This window comes from Anomaloglossus baeobatrachus, chromosome 7 (assembly GCF_048569485.1).
Source record: "Anomaloglossus baeobatrachus isolate aAnoBae1 chromosome 7, aAnoBae1.hap1, whole genome shotgun sequence".
In the NCBI taxonomy this organism is placed as follows: Eukaryota; Metazoa; Chordata; class Amphibia; order Anura; family Aromobatidae; genus Anomaloglossus; species Anomaloglossus baeobatrachus.
The window spans coordinates 270839574-270856355 of NC_134359.1; the positions used below are offsets into that span (position 1 = coordinate 270839574).

At 47.6% G+C, this 16782-nt stretch overlaps 3 protein-coding genes across 3 annotated transcripts; 1 reads left to right on the plus strand and 2 right to left on the minus strand.

Annotated features, from left to right (window-relative positions):
- Positions 1 to 7290: 7290 nt before the first annotated feature.
- LOC142246212 (histone H2B 1.1-like) lies at positions 7291 to 7671 on the minus strand. The gene has a single exon (XM_075319247.1). The coding sequence runs from the start codon at positions 7669 to 7671 to the stop codon at positions 7291 to 7293; it is 381 nt and encodes a 126-aa protein (XP_075175362.1).
- Positions 7672 to 11799: 4128 nt separating this feature from the next.
- On the plus strand, positions 11800 to 12111 carry LOC142246213 (histone H4). The gene has a single exon (XM_075319248.1). The coding sequence runs from the start codon at positions 11800 to 11802 to the stop codon at positions 12109 to 12111; it is 312 nt and encodes a 103-aa protein (XP_075175363.1).
- A 2660-nt stretch (positions 12112 to 14771) lies between these two features.
- Positions 14772 to 15140, minus strand: LOC142246214 (histone H2A type 1-like). Its single transcript, XM_075319249.1, has one exon. It carries the CDS (start codon positions 15138 to 15140, stop codon positions 14772 to 14774), a length of 369 nt encoding a protein of 122 aa, XP_075175364.1.
- Between the last annotated feature and the right edge of the window lie 1642 nt (positions 15141 to 16782).

Below are 16782 nucleotides of genomic sequence, written 5' to 3' on the forward strand. Positions count from 1 at the left end.
ACATCCTGCCAACCTTGCTGACCTGCCCGGCCACACACCCGGACCAACTTCAGGCTCTTTGCTGTCACTTTTCTCCTCTTTAATACTTTCCTCCTTCCACTTCCTTAGCTTAACTCTCACGGCCTGTGTTTTCCCTCCTCCTTGGTGGGTGGAGACCAACCGCCTGGCTCCACCCCCTGGTGTGGACAACAGCCCCTGGGGAAGGCAACAAGGATTTTGTGTTTTGACTATGATATGCCTGCAGGGAGTGTGGGGTGTGTAAGTGTTGTGCTCTGTGGCCCCTGGCTTGTCCAGGGCGACACAGAAGCACTGCAGCACTGCCTCGGCGAAGCGGCAACAGGCTGTGCTGAAGCTAATCTGCATAGGTGACAAACCCCACAATGCAGAAGAGGTGTGGACAGCTCTGAAACAGCAGGCAGATCACTGGCTCACACCTCTGAACCTGAAGCCAGGAAAGGTTGTGTGTGACAATGGCCGGAACCTGGTGGCGGCTTTGAGGCGAGGCCAGCTGACACATGTTCCATGCGTGGCCCATGTGCTCAACCTCGTGGTTCAGCGGTTTCTAAAGTCATACCCAGAGCTGTCTGATCTGCTGGTAAACGTTCGCCGCCTGTCTGCACATTTTCGAAAGTCACCTACTGCTTCAGCCGGCCTTGACGGCTTTCAGCGCCATTTGCATCTTCCGGCTCACAGACTGGTGTGTGATGTCCCCACGCGTTGGAATTCAACTCTGCACATGTTGGTCAGGATATGTGAGCAGAAGAGGGCAGTTGTTGAGTACCTGCATCACCTAAGCCGTCGGGAAATGGGTCAAACTCCACACATAACACCTGAGGAGTGGAGATGGATGTCCGACCTATGTACCATCTGCCAAAACTTTGAGGACTCCACCAAGATGGTGAGTGGCGATGACGACATTATTAGCGTCACCATACCGCTTCTCTGCCTTCTAAAATGGTCTCTGCTCAAAAAACAACCATGATGCATTGCAGGCGGAGCGCGATGAGTTTGCGCAAGAAACAGTAGTGGGTGTGGGTGATAACACACAGCCCAGCCTCGTCTCATCACAACGTGCAGTGGAGGACTATGACGAGGAGGAGCATGAAGACATGGAGCAAATCTCCGGCCAAATTGAGGATATGACATGCAGTCATATCCTCGGTTCAGCGTGGCTGGCCAGAGGACAGGGTAGATGATGAGGAGGAGGAGGAGGAGGAGGAGGAGGAGGAGGAGGACAGCATGTTCAGTCATCGTGTTGGTGAGGATACTGAAGTGATGGCTGTTAAGAGTCTGGCACACATGGCTGACTTTATGGTAAGCTGCCTGTCTCGTGACCCTCGCGTTAAGAACATCTTGGCCGACAATCATTACTGGTTGGTAACACTGTTAGACCCTCGCTAAAAGGAGAACTTTATGTCTCTTATTCCCGAGGCGGAGAGGTCAACCAAAATGCAGCAGTTCCAGAAGGCCATAGTCACAGAAGTAGGCAAAGCATTCCCCTCACAAAACGCTAGTGGCATAGGTCAGGAATCAGTGGACAACCAAGGCGTACAGCCGAGAGGGGCACAAGTCCAATCCGCCAGAGGTAGGGGAACAGTCTTTAAGATGTGGGACAGTTTTCTCAGCCCCTCACATACCACAGCCCCTGAGGTGCGGGGTAGTGCCACAAGAAATCCTAAGTTTGCCCAGATGCTCAAGGAGTACCTTACAGATCAAACAACTGTACTCCGACATTCCTCTGTGCCTTACAATTAATGGGTATCCAAGCTGGACACGTGGCATGAATTGGCTCTCTACGCCTTGGAAGTCCTGGCCTGCCCTGCCGCTAGCGTTTTGTCAGAGCGTGTTTTTAGTGCCGCAGGTGGAATCATTACAGATAAACGCACCCACTTGTCAACTGTAAATGCTGACAGGCTGACTCTGATCAAGATGAACAAGGGTTGGATTGGGCCAGACTTCACCACACCACCAGCAAATGAGAGCGGAATTTAAAGTTTGTAACGGGAATTTGCCATGTACCTCCACTCACCCATGGTAACACACTTCTGGACTTTGGCTAATCGCTGGACTGCTCCTCCTTCTCCTCATGCGCCATCATGATGACCGTTACAATAGTTAGGCCGTTGTTTCAGGTATACCCCCAGTGGTAAATGTTTTCGCCCATTCTTTCAGAATGGGCATTACAACGACAGGAGACCCGCTCCTTTGCAATGGGAACAATGTTTTGAGGCCCTCATGCACATCTCTATCCAGGGACAATATGGAGCCTGACGCTGCCACCGACAGGCATACATGTGCGGTTTTTAAATGCAAGCACGGACGCAATAACAACCTAACAGGTTTTTAGGAGCGACAATTACTGAGAAGTCTGACACTATCAGCCACTGCTGACTGACGTGTATTATACACTACACTTGTGCGTTATATAATAGTTTGTGAAAAACGCACACAAGTGCACCTGTACGCTGCCACCGACAGGCACACACGTGCGGTTTTTAAATGCAAGCACGGACGCAATAAGAATCTAACAGGTTTTTAGGAGCGACAATTACTGAGAAGTCTGACACTATCAGACACTGCTGACTGACGTGTATTATTCACTAGACTTGTACGTTATATAATAGTTTGTGCAAAACGTGCACCTGTACGCTGCCACCGACAGGCACACACGTGCGGTTTTTAAATGCAAGCACGGACGCAATACGAACCTAACAGGTTTTTAGGAGCGACAATTACTGATAAGTCTGACACTATCAGCCACTGCTGACTGACGTGTATTATACACTACACTTGTGCGTTATATAATAGTTTGTGAAAAACGCACACAAGTGCACCTGTACGCTGCCACCGACAGGCACACACGTGCGATTTTTAAATGCAAGCACGGACGCAATAAGAACCTAACAGGTTTTTAGGAGCGACAATTACTGAGAAGTCTGACACTATCAGACACTGCTGACTGACGTGTATTATTCACTAGACTTGTGCGTTATATAATAATTTGTGCAAAACGTGCACCTGTACGCTGCCACCGACAGGCACACACGTGCGGTTTTTAAATGCAAGCACGGACGCAATAAGAACCTAACAGGTTTTTAGGAGCGACAATTACTGAGAAGTCTGACACTATCAGCCACTGCTGACTGACGTGTATTATACACTACACTTGTGCGTTATATAATAGTTTGTGAAAAACGCACACAAGTGCACCTGTACGCTGCCACCGACAGGCACACACGTGCGGTTTTTAAATGCAAGCACGGACGCAATAAGAACCTAACAGGTTTTTAGGAGCGACAATTACTGAGAAGTCTGACACTATCAGACACTGCTGACTGACGTGTATTATACACTACACTTGTGCGTTATATAATAGTTTGTGAAAAACGCACACAAGTGCACCTGTACGCTGCCACCGACAGGCACACACGTGCGGTTTTTAAATGCAAGCACGGACGCAATAAGAACCTAACAGGTTTTTAGGAGCGACAATTACTGAGAAGTCTGACACTATCAGACACTGCTGACTGACGTGTATTATTCACTAGACTTGTGCGTTATATAATAGTTTTTGCAAAACGTGCACCTGTACGCTGCCACCGACAGAAACACACGTGCGGTTTTTAAATGCAAGCACGGACGCAATAAAAACCTAACAGGTTTTTAGGAGCGACAATTACTGAGAAGTCTGACACTATCTGGACTGTTTTAGACTGTGTACACCAGCCCCAGATATGATGAAGGCTGGTATACGGTCACCACTAGGAATGGCTATATACCCTGCCTGCCTGCCTGTATACTGCTACAATAGTCCTAACAAGGACTCTTCTGGTCACTAGCCTGTATTCCGACCTGGCTATACCCTGCCTGTATATAGCAATAATAGTCCTGAGAAGGACTCTGCTACTGTACTCCGACCTGGCTATTCCCTGCCTGCCTGTATACAACTTATTGTATGTCCTGAGAAGGACTTCTGGTCACACTGTTATGGACAAGATTATGAATTATTATAAGTATATAAGAGTTACATGGAGATATCCATAAAGAACAGGATTTAAGATGGTGTTTGAACTGTACCCCACATATCTCTTGGCATAAGACTCAGACAGACAGTCTGGGCTATTCTTGTGACCAGTGAATCATGCTGACATTGCTTAATATAAATGAGGAACCAAGCACATTACAGTAAATTGTATATCACAGAATAAGCTGTTCTACTTTATCCAATAGGAGACGTGTTACGTATTCTTGGCACCTAGCCAATAAGATTATATATATCCGTACAATTTCCGTATTAAAAGTCAGTCTTACTTTCTATTCATATCTGAGCACGTCTCTGGTGTGTGTGAAAGAGTGGTTATGCATGCTACCACGAGTGACTCATAATTTGGACTGCAGACAGTTTAAGAGGGATGCATGATTAGATTGCATCAACCTAAATTACGGCCTTATCAACACTGTTTGCAGCCCTGCTCCGGAACTAACTATAAAGAGCCGCAAACCTTTCCCTGAAGCAGCAACACTCTCCCTGCACTGACTGTCTGGATGGCTGTGAGCAGAGCACAGCGCGCCCGCCGGTATAAAGGCTCGGTCACGCTGTGCGGGCCGGCCAATCACTGCTATTCCACAAATAACAGGGCTGTGGCATTGCAGTGGTCTGCCAGCCAATCCCTGCATGAGGGCTGGCTCTCAAAAGAGCGCCAACATGCAGAAATGAAGACCACGAGTACAGCACGAGTATCGCGAGATTACTCGGTCCCCGCCGAGTCGCCCGAGTACAGTGATACTCGTGCGAGTACCGAGTAGTAACAAGCATACTCGCTCATCACTAATAATAAGTAGTTTTATTTAGTATATATTGGTGCTATATAAAGCACCTTACAATTAAGCGGAGACATGTACAGGCCTCTATAGGGGGAGCACACAGGGCATTCACCCTAGCCTCAGTCAGCGGCCTTTTGATGCGGTTTTCCAAGGTGTCTGCCCGGCTACAACATTTTGCCATTCCCAGGAGAGGTATTCGGCTGTTCTCTGAACCACTTTCCTTCGTACCTATTCAGACTAGTTACAGTTTGCATTACTAGCGCACTTGTCACAGCCTGGTCAGTCTTCACTATTACCCGCAGATGTAGCTACACGACAACTCCTTACCTAGTATAGATAACACTTGCTAGAGGCCACCACTTGTCTAAGATAAGTCAAAATCCTTGTGTCACCTGATACGTGTCAAATTCAGAACTTACACGAGTATGGTCTCCTCTGTCCTCTTCACTCATTACTCCCTTTTGAATTTCTATCCAAAGGTCCTTCTCTTTTCTGTACTTTCTACTAACTGTCTAAGGCCTCCTTCACATATCCGTGAAAATCACAAACGTTTTTCACGGACGTGTCAAAGGTGCGTATTGCCCTCCATGTGCCGTGTTTATGGCACACGTGTGTTCTCCGTGTGCTATCCATGATAACACACAGAGAACGGGAACTTTCTGCTCACCTGTGCCTGATGTTGCTGTCCGTGGTTCTGATCTAGAGTCCCCAGTCCTGCCGACTCCCCACTGCTGCTTCTTCCAGCCCTCAGTGGAGTGAATATTCATGAGCATAACGAGTAGGGGTCGGAAGCAAGTGACAGCAGCGGCAGAGACAGCAGCACTGGAGAAGGTGAGTACAGAAATTCTTTTTATTTCACAGGCACATGCATTTTCTCTGGTGCGTGTCACACGGATCACATCCGTGCGGTCCGCGTACAGTCTGTTGACACCCGTGATGCCAGAGAAAAACAGACATGTCTACGTGTGGAGCACATGGGCACACGTTTGCTCCACACGGACACACGGTCCATGGCAAAACACGCACGTGAGCGCTGATCCATTGATTTTAATGGGTCTACGTGTGCCCGTGTCTCCAGCACGTGAAGAAACAGACCAAACACATACCGGAGACACGGACATGTGAAAGAGGCCTAAGGCCGGTTTCACATGTCAGTGAAAAACACAGGCGTTCTTCACTGATGTATAAAACACGCACATGTACCTCCGTGTTTCGTGATTCACGACACACGTGAGTAGTCAATGTGCAATCCGTGATCTGTGATTGCACATGGACATATTCTCACCTGTCCCGTTCCTGCTCTCCATGGTGCTGAACTCCTCAGCTCTGCAGCTTCCGCCCACCGCTCTCTGCAGCTACTTCCGGGTTGGCTCTGGCTGCATTCATGAATATTCATGAGCCGGCCAGGAAGCTGCAGAGAGCGTCGCTGGAAAAGAGAGTTTATTATTTTAAATGTCCGTGTTTTTCTGGTACGTGTTTCACGGATCACACCACTGCATAGTCCGTGGGACAGCAGTGATGCCAGAAAAAAATTGACATTTCTTCGTACAGCAATCACGGACACGAGCATACGCCGCACGGAGACACGGTCAGTGAAAAATCACTGATGTGTGCGCAGACCCATTCATTATAATGGGTCTGCGTATGTCAATGATTGTGGTACGTATAAAAAAAAATGCACAAACGTATCGGAACAAACTGACATCTGAAAAAGGCCTAACAAACAGAAACTGATTTCCTTTTGCCCACAGATCTCCTTCCACCATGTCTTAGCCCTGATAATTAATGCCATTCACTTGCGATCTAGATGCTGCTGGTCACAAACAAGATAAAACAACACATAACAATGACAATGCATTATGTTACTTTAGGACAGTGGTGGTGAATCTATGGTGCGCGTTGCAGAAGGGACACTCAGAGCCCTCTCTGGGGAAAAGCACGCTCAGTTGCAGCACTATGCTGTGGCACAGGACTATGAACTTTTCCAAGGCCCTCATGTAGATTCCCAGGAACCGCAGTGCTTGGGCTGGCAGCCATATTCATGCTCATGAGAAATTCTGGGCTGCCTCTCTCAGAACAATGCTATATTCTATATCTAGGTATAGCAAGCCCCCCACATTCAAAAAGACTACGGTGATATAGGAAAACAATACACAGATGGATGATAGGATTAGCAGTGTTAGTGTCGAGGGTATCATACAGTGGAGCAGTGTATGTGGGAGAGAAATAGAGGGGCAGTGTGTGGGGATATTATACACTGGGGCATATTATGTAATTTTCAGTAAAAACGCCAGTTAGCGCAGAAATTCCTCTGGGAGACCAGCCGGAAAAGAATCTTGAGGCCCCATCTGATATATTCATATATTATACACAAAATACAGTGGAGTATAAAGCTCTGCTGTAGACAATGTGGTGGCTCTTAGAAGAGCCTTTGTGGTGTGGAGGATGGGGATCAGCAGTAACGGTTCACTTGGCGCTGGTGTACTTGGTGACGGCCTTGGTGCCCTCGGACACGGCGTGCTTGGCCAGCTCTCCCGGCAGCAGCAGGCGCACGGCGGTCTGGATCTCCCGGGAGGTGATGGTGTGGCGCTTGTTGTAATGAGCCAGGCGGGAGGCTTCCCCTGAGATGCGCTCGAAGATGTCACCGACGAAGCAGTTCATGATGCCCATGGCCTTGGAGGAGATGCCGGTGTCGGGGTGCACCTGCTTCAGCACCTTGTACACGTAGATGGCATAGCTCTCCTTCCTGGTCTTCCTCCGCTTCTTGCCGTCCTTCTTCTGAGTCTTGGACACGGCTTTCTTGGAGCCCTTCTTGGCGGCTGGGGCGGACTTGGCGGGATCAGGCATGATGAGAGAAGAAAGATCTTGTCAGAAGAGAAAAGTGATCCTGCTCCTCCCAGAGCGGCCGTATTTATAGACCGGCCATGCAAATGAGCACTGCTGTCACATCGCTGTTCTATTGGGTTGCAAAGGTAAACTGATCCAGCTCCGCCCCCTGCAGCTCATTGGTTGGCTCCTCTCTGCCGTCACATCAGCAGCTTTTCTCTGCTATACCTCCCCCATACTACAGACCTGCATACAGCCCTATAAACCCCGCAGCCTACACGGCGCTGTGCATCCGGGGCCCGTCACTCTGCTCCCGCTCTGTAGTGACCGGTAGTGCCCCGTATAACATGGAGGAAGCAGTGACTGCAGGAGCGGAGTCTCAGTGCTGAGCGGCCGCTGCTCACTCTCCTGACAGCGGCTCTTACTTTTACATTCAGATATTTCACATTAGAAGCTACAAAAACAACAACGGAGATTGGAAATGGGGCGGAGAATTAGAGGAAGAGGAGGAGCTGAAGCGTCATCAGCCGCTGTCCTCTGTGCGGTCCGCCACCCGGTGACTGCGGGGGATGTTCCGGCTGCGGGGAGATCGGGTTCAGTTCTCACTTCTGAGGAAATAGGAAATGATTGTGATAACGAAGAACGTCGGCGAGAAACACCGGACACTGAAGAGTTAACAGAGACGGATCACGTGGTGCCTGTAAGCTGCCGGTTATCTACAAAGAGATTGGCTGAAAATCGAATTTTGAACTTCCCGCTCAGTGGCCGATAGCTCCTCCCACTCTTTGTTCCCATCCGTGTAACACGCGGCCTCAGGGCGGACGTTGTAAGATTTCTACAATCCGCCGATTCCCATCACCCGACACAGATCTGTGCGATCTGCAGACGCTGAAGTTGGTTCCTAATTAATTCTTCTCTCACTCTGGTTAACCCCTCATTGCTCGTGTTACCGAGGATCCCGTATTATTTCCGGTGTACACAAAAGATGCGTGGTCACCACCAGAGCCAGCGGCGCCGCACAATGAGCCGCTCCCGGTACAACAGCAGAGGATGCATGTAGAGAAGGATATATACGGGTATATATAAATACACACAATAGGGTGACTGGGATGTATGTCATACAGGGGCCAGAAATGGGAAACATATTGTTACCAAGATGGCATCAGGAAGGAACACATAAGTGGACAAGGATAGAAGACTTATGGGGGCCAGGATAGGAGAAAATGGTTACCAGGATGGGAAACATATGGGGATGAGAGTGGAACTCATGTGGACCGTGATAGGGGAGATATGGGGACCTTGATGTAAGAAATATGGCACATATAGGAATCAGGCTGGGAGACATATGGGACAAGGTTTGTGAAATGCGGACGAGTATTGTGTACCGGCGATTGAGTACAATTCACATTATCTGCACAATTAATACTCAGGATACAGCGCAGTCCTGTCCTCCAGACCTGCTGCCCCCGCACACGGTGATCGCGCTGCATGGAGGATGAGCCGCCATTATTATTCTGGAGGGTTATTAATCTTCGGTGGCCGCCATCGATCCCAGACTATAGTGCCCAAGACGCGGTGATTACACAGGAGTCTATAATCTCGGTACAGTTCGTCCATCTATCCAGCTGCCTCATGCAGCGTTATTCCCGGTGAATATTCGCTGTACCCGATCACCCACACGGGTCTAATCCTAAAAATATCGTTAACAGCATTCATCTCACAGCAGAACTTTGCTTTTTGCTCTAGTAACCGCAGCACAGCAGGATATGGACTGTACTCATATATCCATGTTCGGTTATACCACCACCCAAAGACATGCAGCTGGCCCGCCGCATCCGTGTGGAGAGGGCTTGATCTGTCCTGCACCCCGAGTACAACACAAAGGCTCTTCTCAGGCCACCACATCCTCCTCATCAGAGCTGGTGCCGCTTATATCCTCTAATGTTCCGTACTAGTGACTGCACCAGACGGTTTATATAGCAATATCTGTATCTACATCCATTCTCCATTACCGCGATTACTGCGGAGTTGGAAATCAATGCGTGAAATAATCGGATTGATCTTGGTCCATATCACTGAGAACAGACACGTGCGAGCAGTGAGTGATAAAGTAAATTTCACCCATTAATGTTCACCCATTAATGTTAGATTGTAAGTGACTGCCCGTGTTTTCAGGTACATAGCGCTGTAGAGATTAGATCTTTCCTGATCACCTCAATATCAGTCTTATCACCACCAAGTTCACTTTGAAGAGCTGATCCTTCATATGTTGCTGTTATTTTGCTCTACAAAGTCGTTTTGTTCTACAAAGTCATAACAATTGTAGTCACAACCATAAAGTCATTCCATGAAATAATAAGCGATAATGTACTACAATGCAGGAGGATTTTTTTTTTTTTTTAAAAAAACATGGATTACATACCTAACCAAAATAGAATTTAATTCAATGCAGTGGTAAAGTGCCAGCAGTGCAAGGGTCTGGATCTAGCAACAAAGCTGCTACACACCTGCTTAATTACATGAATGGTATATAGGTAAGTACTACACTGCTAAAAAAAAAGTCATAATTGTAGTCTCAAACATGCAGTCATTTCATCAAATACTAAGTATTGATTGACATATAAAGTGCTGCAAAGCAGGAGGAATATTTTTGAAAAGAACAGAGATTACCTTAACATAATAGAATGAATAGAATAGACTCCCCTAATGGTCTGATGAAGCCTGCTCTGTGACACGCAAAATTCGGTTACCTCCCCTTGGAGGACTCCAGACCCTTGCACTGCTCGCACTTTATCCCTGCATTGGTTTACATTTAATTCTGTTTTGGTATGTAATCACTGTGGTTTTTTTTTTTTTGCAAAAAAATAATCCTCCAGCATTGCACCACTTGTCAATACTTAATATTTGATGACATGACTATGTTTGTGAGTACAACTGCTTTTTTTTGTTTTGTTTTTTTTTAAGCAGGGCAGTACTAATTATTTAAGTTTGTAGGGGTTTTGTTAAAAGTTCCAGACCCTTGCATTGCTGGCACTTTATTCTTGCATTGATTTAAACTCTGTTTTTTTGGTATGTAATCCCTTATTTTTGCAAGAAAAATTCCTCCTACATAGTATCCCTTCATATAGCAATAATTATTATTTGATGGAATGACTACATGGCGGTGACTACAATTGTTATTATTTTGTCAGCAGGGTGCTACTTACCCATATGTAATTACACAGGTCTGTAGTGGGTTTTTTTGCCAGTAGTCTATTGCATCTGTCTTTTCTTTTTTATATACAATATTTGTATCTCATATGGTTTTTGTACCCAAATAAAGGTTTGTCATTGTTTTGCATGATACCCCACTTGTTTCTCCGGTTTTTCTTTTCATTTTTTTTAGTAGTGGCTTTGCAAACACCTCATGGGTAACCAAACAAGTCTCCCTGAGGTTTCTGCCTTTACTCTTTCTTTTTACTAGTATTTACTTGGATAATATCTGAAGGAATTTGATTTTTATAAGCTTCTATTGCCATGGACCTCTCAAGCGCCGGTCAGGAAGAGCCTCCGCCAGTGGGAGCATTGTATGTAATCCCCGCCCCAGTTATACGGCCGTGTGACTGCTGCCTAATTACTGCTCTCATCATCCCGTGCCTGCTCTGCACTACTACTCAGCAATCTTCATCTTCTGGCTAGTGATGAAGCCGTTTATATCCCTCCACACAGCGGACATTGTCGCCTGAGTATGAGGCCGCTTCTCTGTGAAAATGTAAGATCATGTTATAGCACGGACGGAACTGATCTGTACATAGACTGCAGGAATAAGCGACTGGGGAGATAATGGCGGAGATCTGGAAAGCTGCTTACATAACACATTAGTGTTCGGTGGATTTTATCTATGGACTGTATTTGGGATAATTCTCATGGGGAAAGAAGTTATATTCGAGTCTAGAAGGAACAATGGCAGAAACAGAAAGGGCGGTAAATTCAAACTCTCTAACAATTCAGTATTCAGCCAATCAGCAGAAGAAAGGCAGAGTTCTCAGTCTGTAAAACACGCCCCGGACACGCGTCATCTCCTCAGTTTTCCTTCTGGTCCGACCATCCTCTACATAAAGGAGGAGTTTGCGACATTTCATTACTTGTTCTATTGTAACTATTCTGAAGATGTCTGGTCGCGGTAAAGGAGGAAAAGGTCTCGGGAAAGGCGGTGCCAAGCGGCACAGGAAGGTGCTCCGTGATAACATCCAGGGCATCACCAAGCCTGCCATCCGCCGTCTCGCCCGCAGAGGAGGCGTCAAGCGCATCTCCGGCCTCATCTACGAAGAGACTCGCGGAGTCCTGAAAGTTTTCCTGGAGAATGTGATCCGTGACGCCGTCACCTACACCGAGCACGCCAAGAGGAAGACCGTCACCGCCATGGACGTGGTGTACGCGCTGAAGCGCCAGGGCCGCACTCTCTACGGCTTCGGAGGTTAATTCTGCTCTATTCTGTCCTCACAACCCAAAGGCTCTTTTCAGAGCCACCCACATCTACCTGAAAGGCTACAATGTTCTGCTGCTGTGGGGTGAGCGGAGGGCAGATTTCCTGTGCCCTGGTGAACGCTGTTCCCTCACTGATCTATCATGTGGCTGATCATACATGTAACCGGGGTGTATGATGGGGGTGGTATAGCCGAAGATCGATATATCTGGGCACAGTCCATATCCTGCTGTGCTGCGGGTTCTGCTGTGAGATGAATGTGACGATTCTGTTTATTTTAGGATCAGACCCGTGTGGGTGATCGGGTACAGCGAATATTCACCAGGAATAACGCTGTATGAGGCAGATGCTCTATTCTGTCTTCACAACCCAAAGGCTCTTTTCAGAGCCACCCACATCTACCTGAAAAGGCTACAATGTCCTGCTGCTGTGGGGTGCGCGGAGGGCAGATTTCCTGTGCCCTGGTGAATGCTGTTCACTCTCACTAATCTATCATCTAACCCAGGGGTGTGTGATGGGGGTGGTATAGCCGAACATGGATATATCTGAGCACAGTCTGAGCATATTCTGCTGTGCTGCGGTTACTGCAGAGCAAAAAGCAAAGTTCTGCTGTGAGATGAATGTGTTGATGCTGCTTAATGATATTTTTAGGATCAGACCCGTGTGGGTGATCGGGTACAGCGAATACTCACCGGGAATAACTCTGTATGAGGCAGCTGGATAGATGGAGGAACTGTACCGGGATTATAGACTTCTATGTAATTATCGCGTCTTGGGCACTATAGTCTCGGATCAATGGCGGCCACCGAAGATTAATGACCCTTCAGAATAATAATGGCGGCTCATCCTCCATGCAGCGCGATCACCGTGTGCGGGGGCAGCAGGTCTGGAGGACAGGACTGCGCTGTATCCTGAGTATTGTAGAGCTGCCCCAGACCTGAATCCTCAGAATATAATCTCCCCTATATGCAGAGGCGCAGGCTATAATCAGATGGACGGAGAGCAGCGATTGGGCAGGATGTTAATAACAGCAGGAGGGTCACAGCAGCGGGAGATGGAAAAGTGACTGAAACCGCAGCTGAATACGGTGACACCAATGGGTTAACACACGGATGAGCGCTTTTAATGAAGTGTGTATATAGGCGGAGCTACAACGAATTTGAAATTCCCGCTCAGTGGCTGACGGTTTCTTCTCTTCCTTTTCTGTAGCACGTGCTCCTGCCTTCTTTACAGTTTGTCCTGCTGCTGTGGGGTGAGCTGACTGCCGATCTCATCTGTGCTCCGGTGAATGATGTAAACTGTCACTGATCTGTCATGTGACTGATAATACAGATAAGTCCGGGGTGTATAGTCCACTACAAGTGTCTCCTTCCCGGATTAACGCTTTAGTGGCCGATCTCGCTCCACATTTATCAGTTTTCTCACGGATGCGGCGAGTTCACCCCCCACATTCTGGTAGAACATACGAGTTGATTGGGCAGATCTACACTTTATCCATAGTTCCGGCTGCGCATGGTTGAGGCCCTATCAGCTGAGACGTTTGTGACATATGACATTGCTTGTTAGAAGCCGCAATAAGAGTTATATGAAAACCCCTTCTATTTACTCAAGGGAAAGAAATTTCCGCCCTCGGACCGAAAACCTCCATCCCCCGTATACATTGAGCGCTGTTGTATACACTATTGAATTGTGCGACCAGAAAAGCAACCGCTGTGCCATTGTAAGGGGTGGGCAGACCCCTTACAATGTGGTACTGTTATCCCGGAATGTTGATGTGATTTAATAAAAATGTTTTTATGTTATTACACTGTTTTAGTGGGATCCCCTAGTGGCCGGGTGGGACGGCTGTCTCCACAGAAACAGGGCAGAGGAAAGGAGGAGCCGGCAGCAGAAAGGGGAGGGAGGAGAGTTGTTAAGGAAAAAAAACTAGAACTAGCAGGCAGTTGAGTTCGGGACGGGAGAGAAGAAGCAGAGAAGGGGCAGAGTGTGGGAGCTGGGTGAACAGGAAAAGCTGGAGAGAAAAGGAGAAGGCGGGACCTCAAGTGTGAAGCAGTACTGGTGTGGGTCCGGTCTGTGGGTAGCCGTAGTGGGAGCCAGGTGAAGAGGATTAGCCGGGCACATCCCCACTGGAGGAGACGTCAGGAGCAGGTTTTTCCCCTCAGCCAAAAAGTGTGAAGTCACCTGAATTGTTGTGCCTCTGTGAAGAAAAGCGCGTAATAAAAATGCCTGCTGGTTCAATTGATCCATGTCTGCAGAGTCTCTGTACAACTGACGACGGCGTCTGCACCACCACACTCTGCCCCACCAAGTCATCTCCTGTCCCCAAAGTGACGGCGGCACCAGAGGTAAGCCTAGCAGAAGGGGCCACGACTACAAGCCCCGAGGCACCCCGTTACACCATCACCACATAATCTCCGCTCTGGAGCAGATTGGTCCATTTATTTCACGCGCTGAATATCTGCTCTGTAGGAAACGCAGCACAGGAGTGCGGATCGTACAGAAATCTATACACCGCTTGGTGCTCCTATTATATCAGACACTTCTCCGATAAGTGCGGGCATTGGCCGATATCAGCGGCCTCAGCTCTAATGAGGAGGATGTGGTGGCTCTTAGAAGAGCCTTTGGTTGTACGGACAGGTGACGGATGAGCGGCGCTTTACTTGCTCTTCTTGGGCAGCAGCACGGCCTGGATGTTGGGCAGGACGCCTCCCTGGGCAATGGTCACCCCACCCAGCAGCCTGTTCAGATCCTCGTCATTGCGTACAGCCAGCTGCAGGTGACGGGGGATGATGCGGGTCTTCTTGTTGTCCCGGGCAGCATTGCCGGCCAATTCCAGGATCTCAGCAGTCAGATACTCGAGCGCAGCGGCCAGGTAGACCGGAGCGCCGGCGCCCACTCTCTCGGCGTGATTGCCCTTGCGGAGAAGCCTGTGCACACGACCGACTGGGAACTGCAGTCCTGCCCGGGATGACCGGGTCTTCGCCTTAGCTCGGACTTTGCCTCCTTGTTTGCCGCGTCCAGACATCGCTCTGATCTTCTCTCCAACAGCTCTAAGAAAATGCAATTCTTATGTGATCTAGATTGGGAGAGAAAAGGCGCAATAGGGTCTTACCCGATTTACTGGGTAAAAGGTATAAAGAAATGATGCACTCACCTGATCGGGTTGTGCCAGTCACATCCCCTTTAGTGGCATGAGCGAGTGCCTAAGTGGTCCAGCAGCAGCCCTGTTGTACAAGCGAGACATCAATTTCGGAACTGGAGTAAAACAGGTTTAACACCGCGCTTGAAGACCACGGACATCAGTGTTGAACACACAATTCTTTTATTTTATTTCATTTCATCCTACGCGTTTCGGAGACCACAACTGCCTCCTTCTTCAGGGAAAGAATTTTACAGAAACCAAGGAGGAGCCCTTAAAAAGGATGTACAGAAAAAAAGAGAGAGAGAAAGGAAGAGGGGGATCCCTGGCTATGACGTCAGTTCACCGTGTGCTGCAGAGCAATGACTCATTGCCACGTGGAGTAAAGCCGCATTACATGGCCCTTACAAGAATCGAATATAGTACATATTGATACATTTAGCCCAAACAGAACATTCATAATCAAAGATCATAGCAATAAGAAATTCAGAAAAAAATGAATTTTAAGTGAAAAAGAAAACAAAAGAAAGGGGGTATAAATATACAACTGATAGTGATATTTGACACGAACCCGGAGTAGAGAGGCCGTGAGATTGACCGGCCATCTCACTAACATTGTACTAACAGAGGGATTTAATGGTGCCTCATGATTAGCTACAAGAACCATTAAAAACCAAGTGCAAATAACATGCACTAGGCAAAACCCAGCAAATAGAACGGGGCATATATTATATTTGCAAGTAGGACAAATAATAACATTATTTTTATTATTATTAAATATCAGACTTTTTAATTACCCAATTTTAATTAATTATATATGAGTGAAGTGCACTTGAATTAGAGCGACTAATAAGAAGGATCCGTTGTAATAAAACAGGAGGAACAACAGAGGAATAGTGTTGTGCGCATGTGTAAGAATAGAGACAAATTCTCTTAATGAGAAGAGGTGAAAGGAGTTCAAGTCGTGGGAAAAAATTGCAAAGCGCAGGCGCGCTTCACATGGAAAGTAGCAAGCTCCTCACATCTCGAGGTTAAGAAAGTTAAGAAGCGTGGGAACTAACTACCGTGTTTCCCCGAAAGTAAGACCCTGTCTTACATTAATTTTACCCCAAAAAGTCCCACCCTGTCTTACTTTCGGGGGAGGTCTTACATTAGCCGAAAAAAAATGACAATTTCTTTTTAACCAATAAATTAACATTTATTAACATGCTGAAGAGTCGGTCATCACCAAACAGTAGCCCCATACCCCATAACAGTGCCGTATCCCACTGCACACAGCCCCATACCCCATAACAGTGCTGTATCCCACTGCACACAGCCCCACACCCCATAACAGTGCTGTATCCCACTGCACACAGCCCCATACCCCATAACAGTGCCGTATCCCACTGCACACAGCCCCATAACAGTGCTGTATCCCACTGCACACAGCCCCACACCCCATAACAGTGCCGTATCCCACTGCACACAGCCCCATACCCTATACAGTACATGTTTCCCTACTTGGTTTTTAAATGCTGGACGTTTT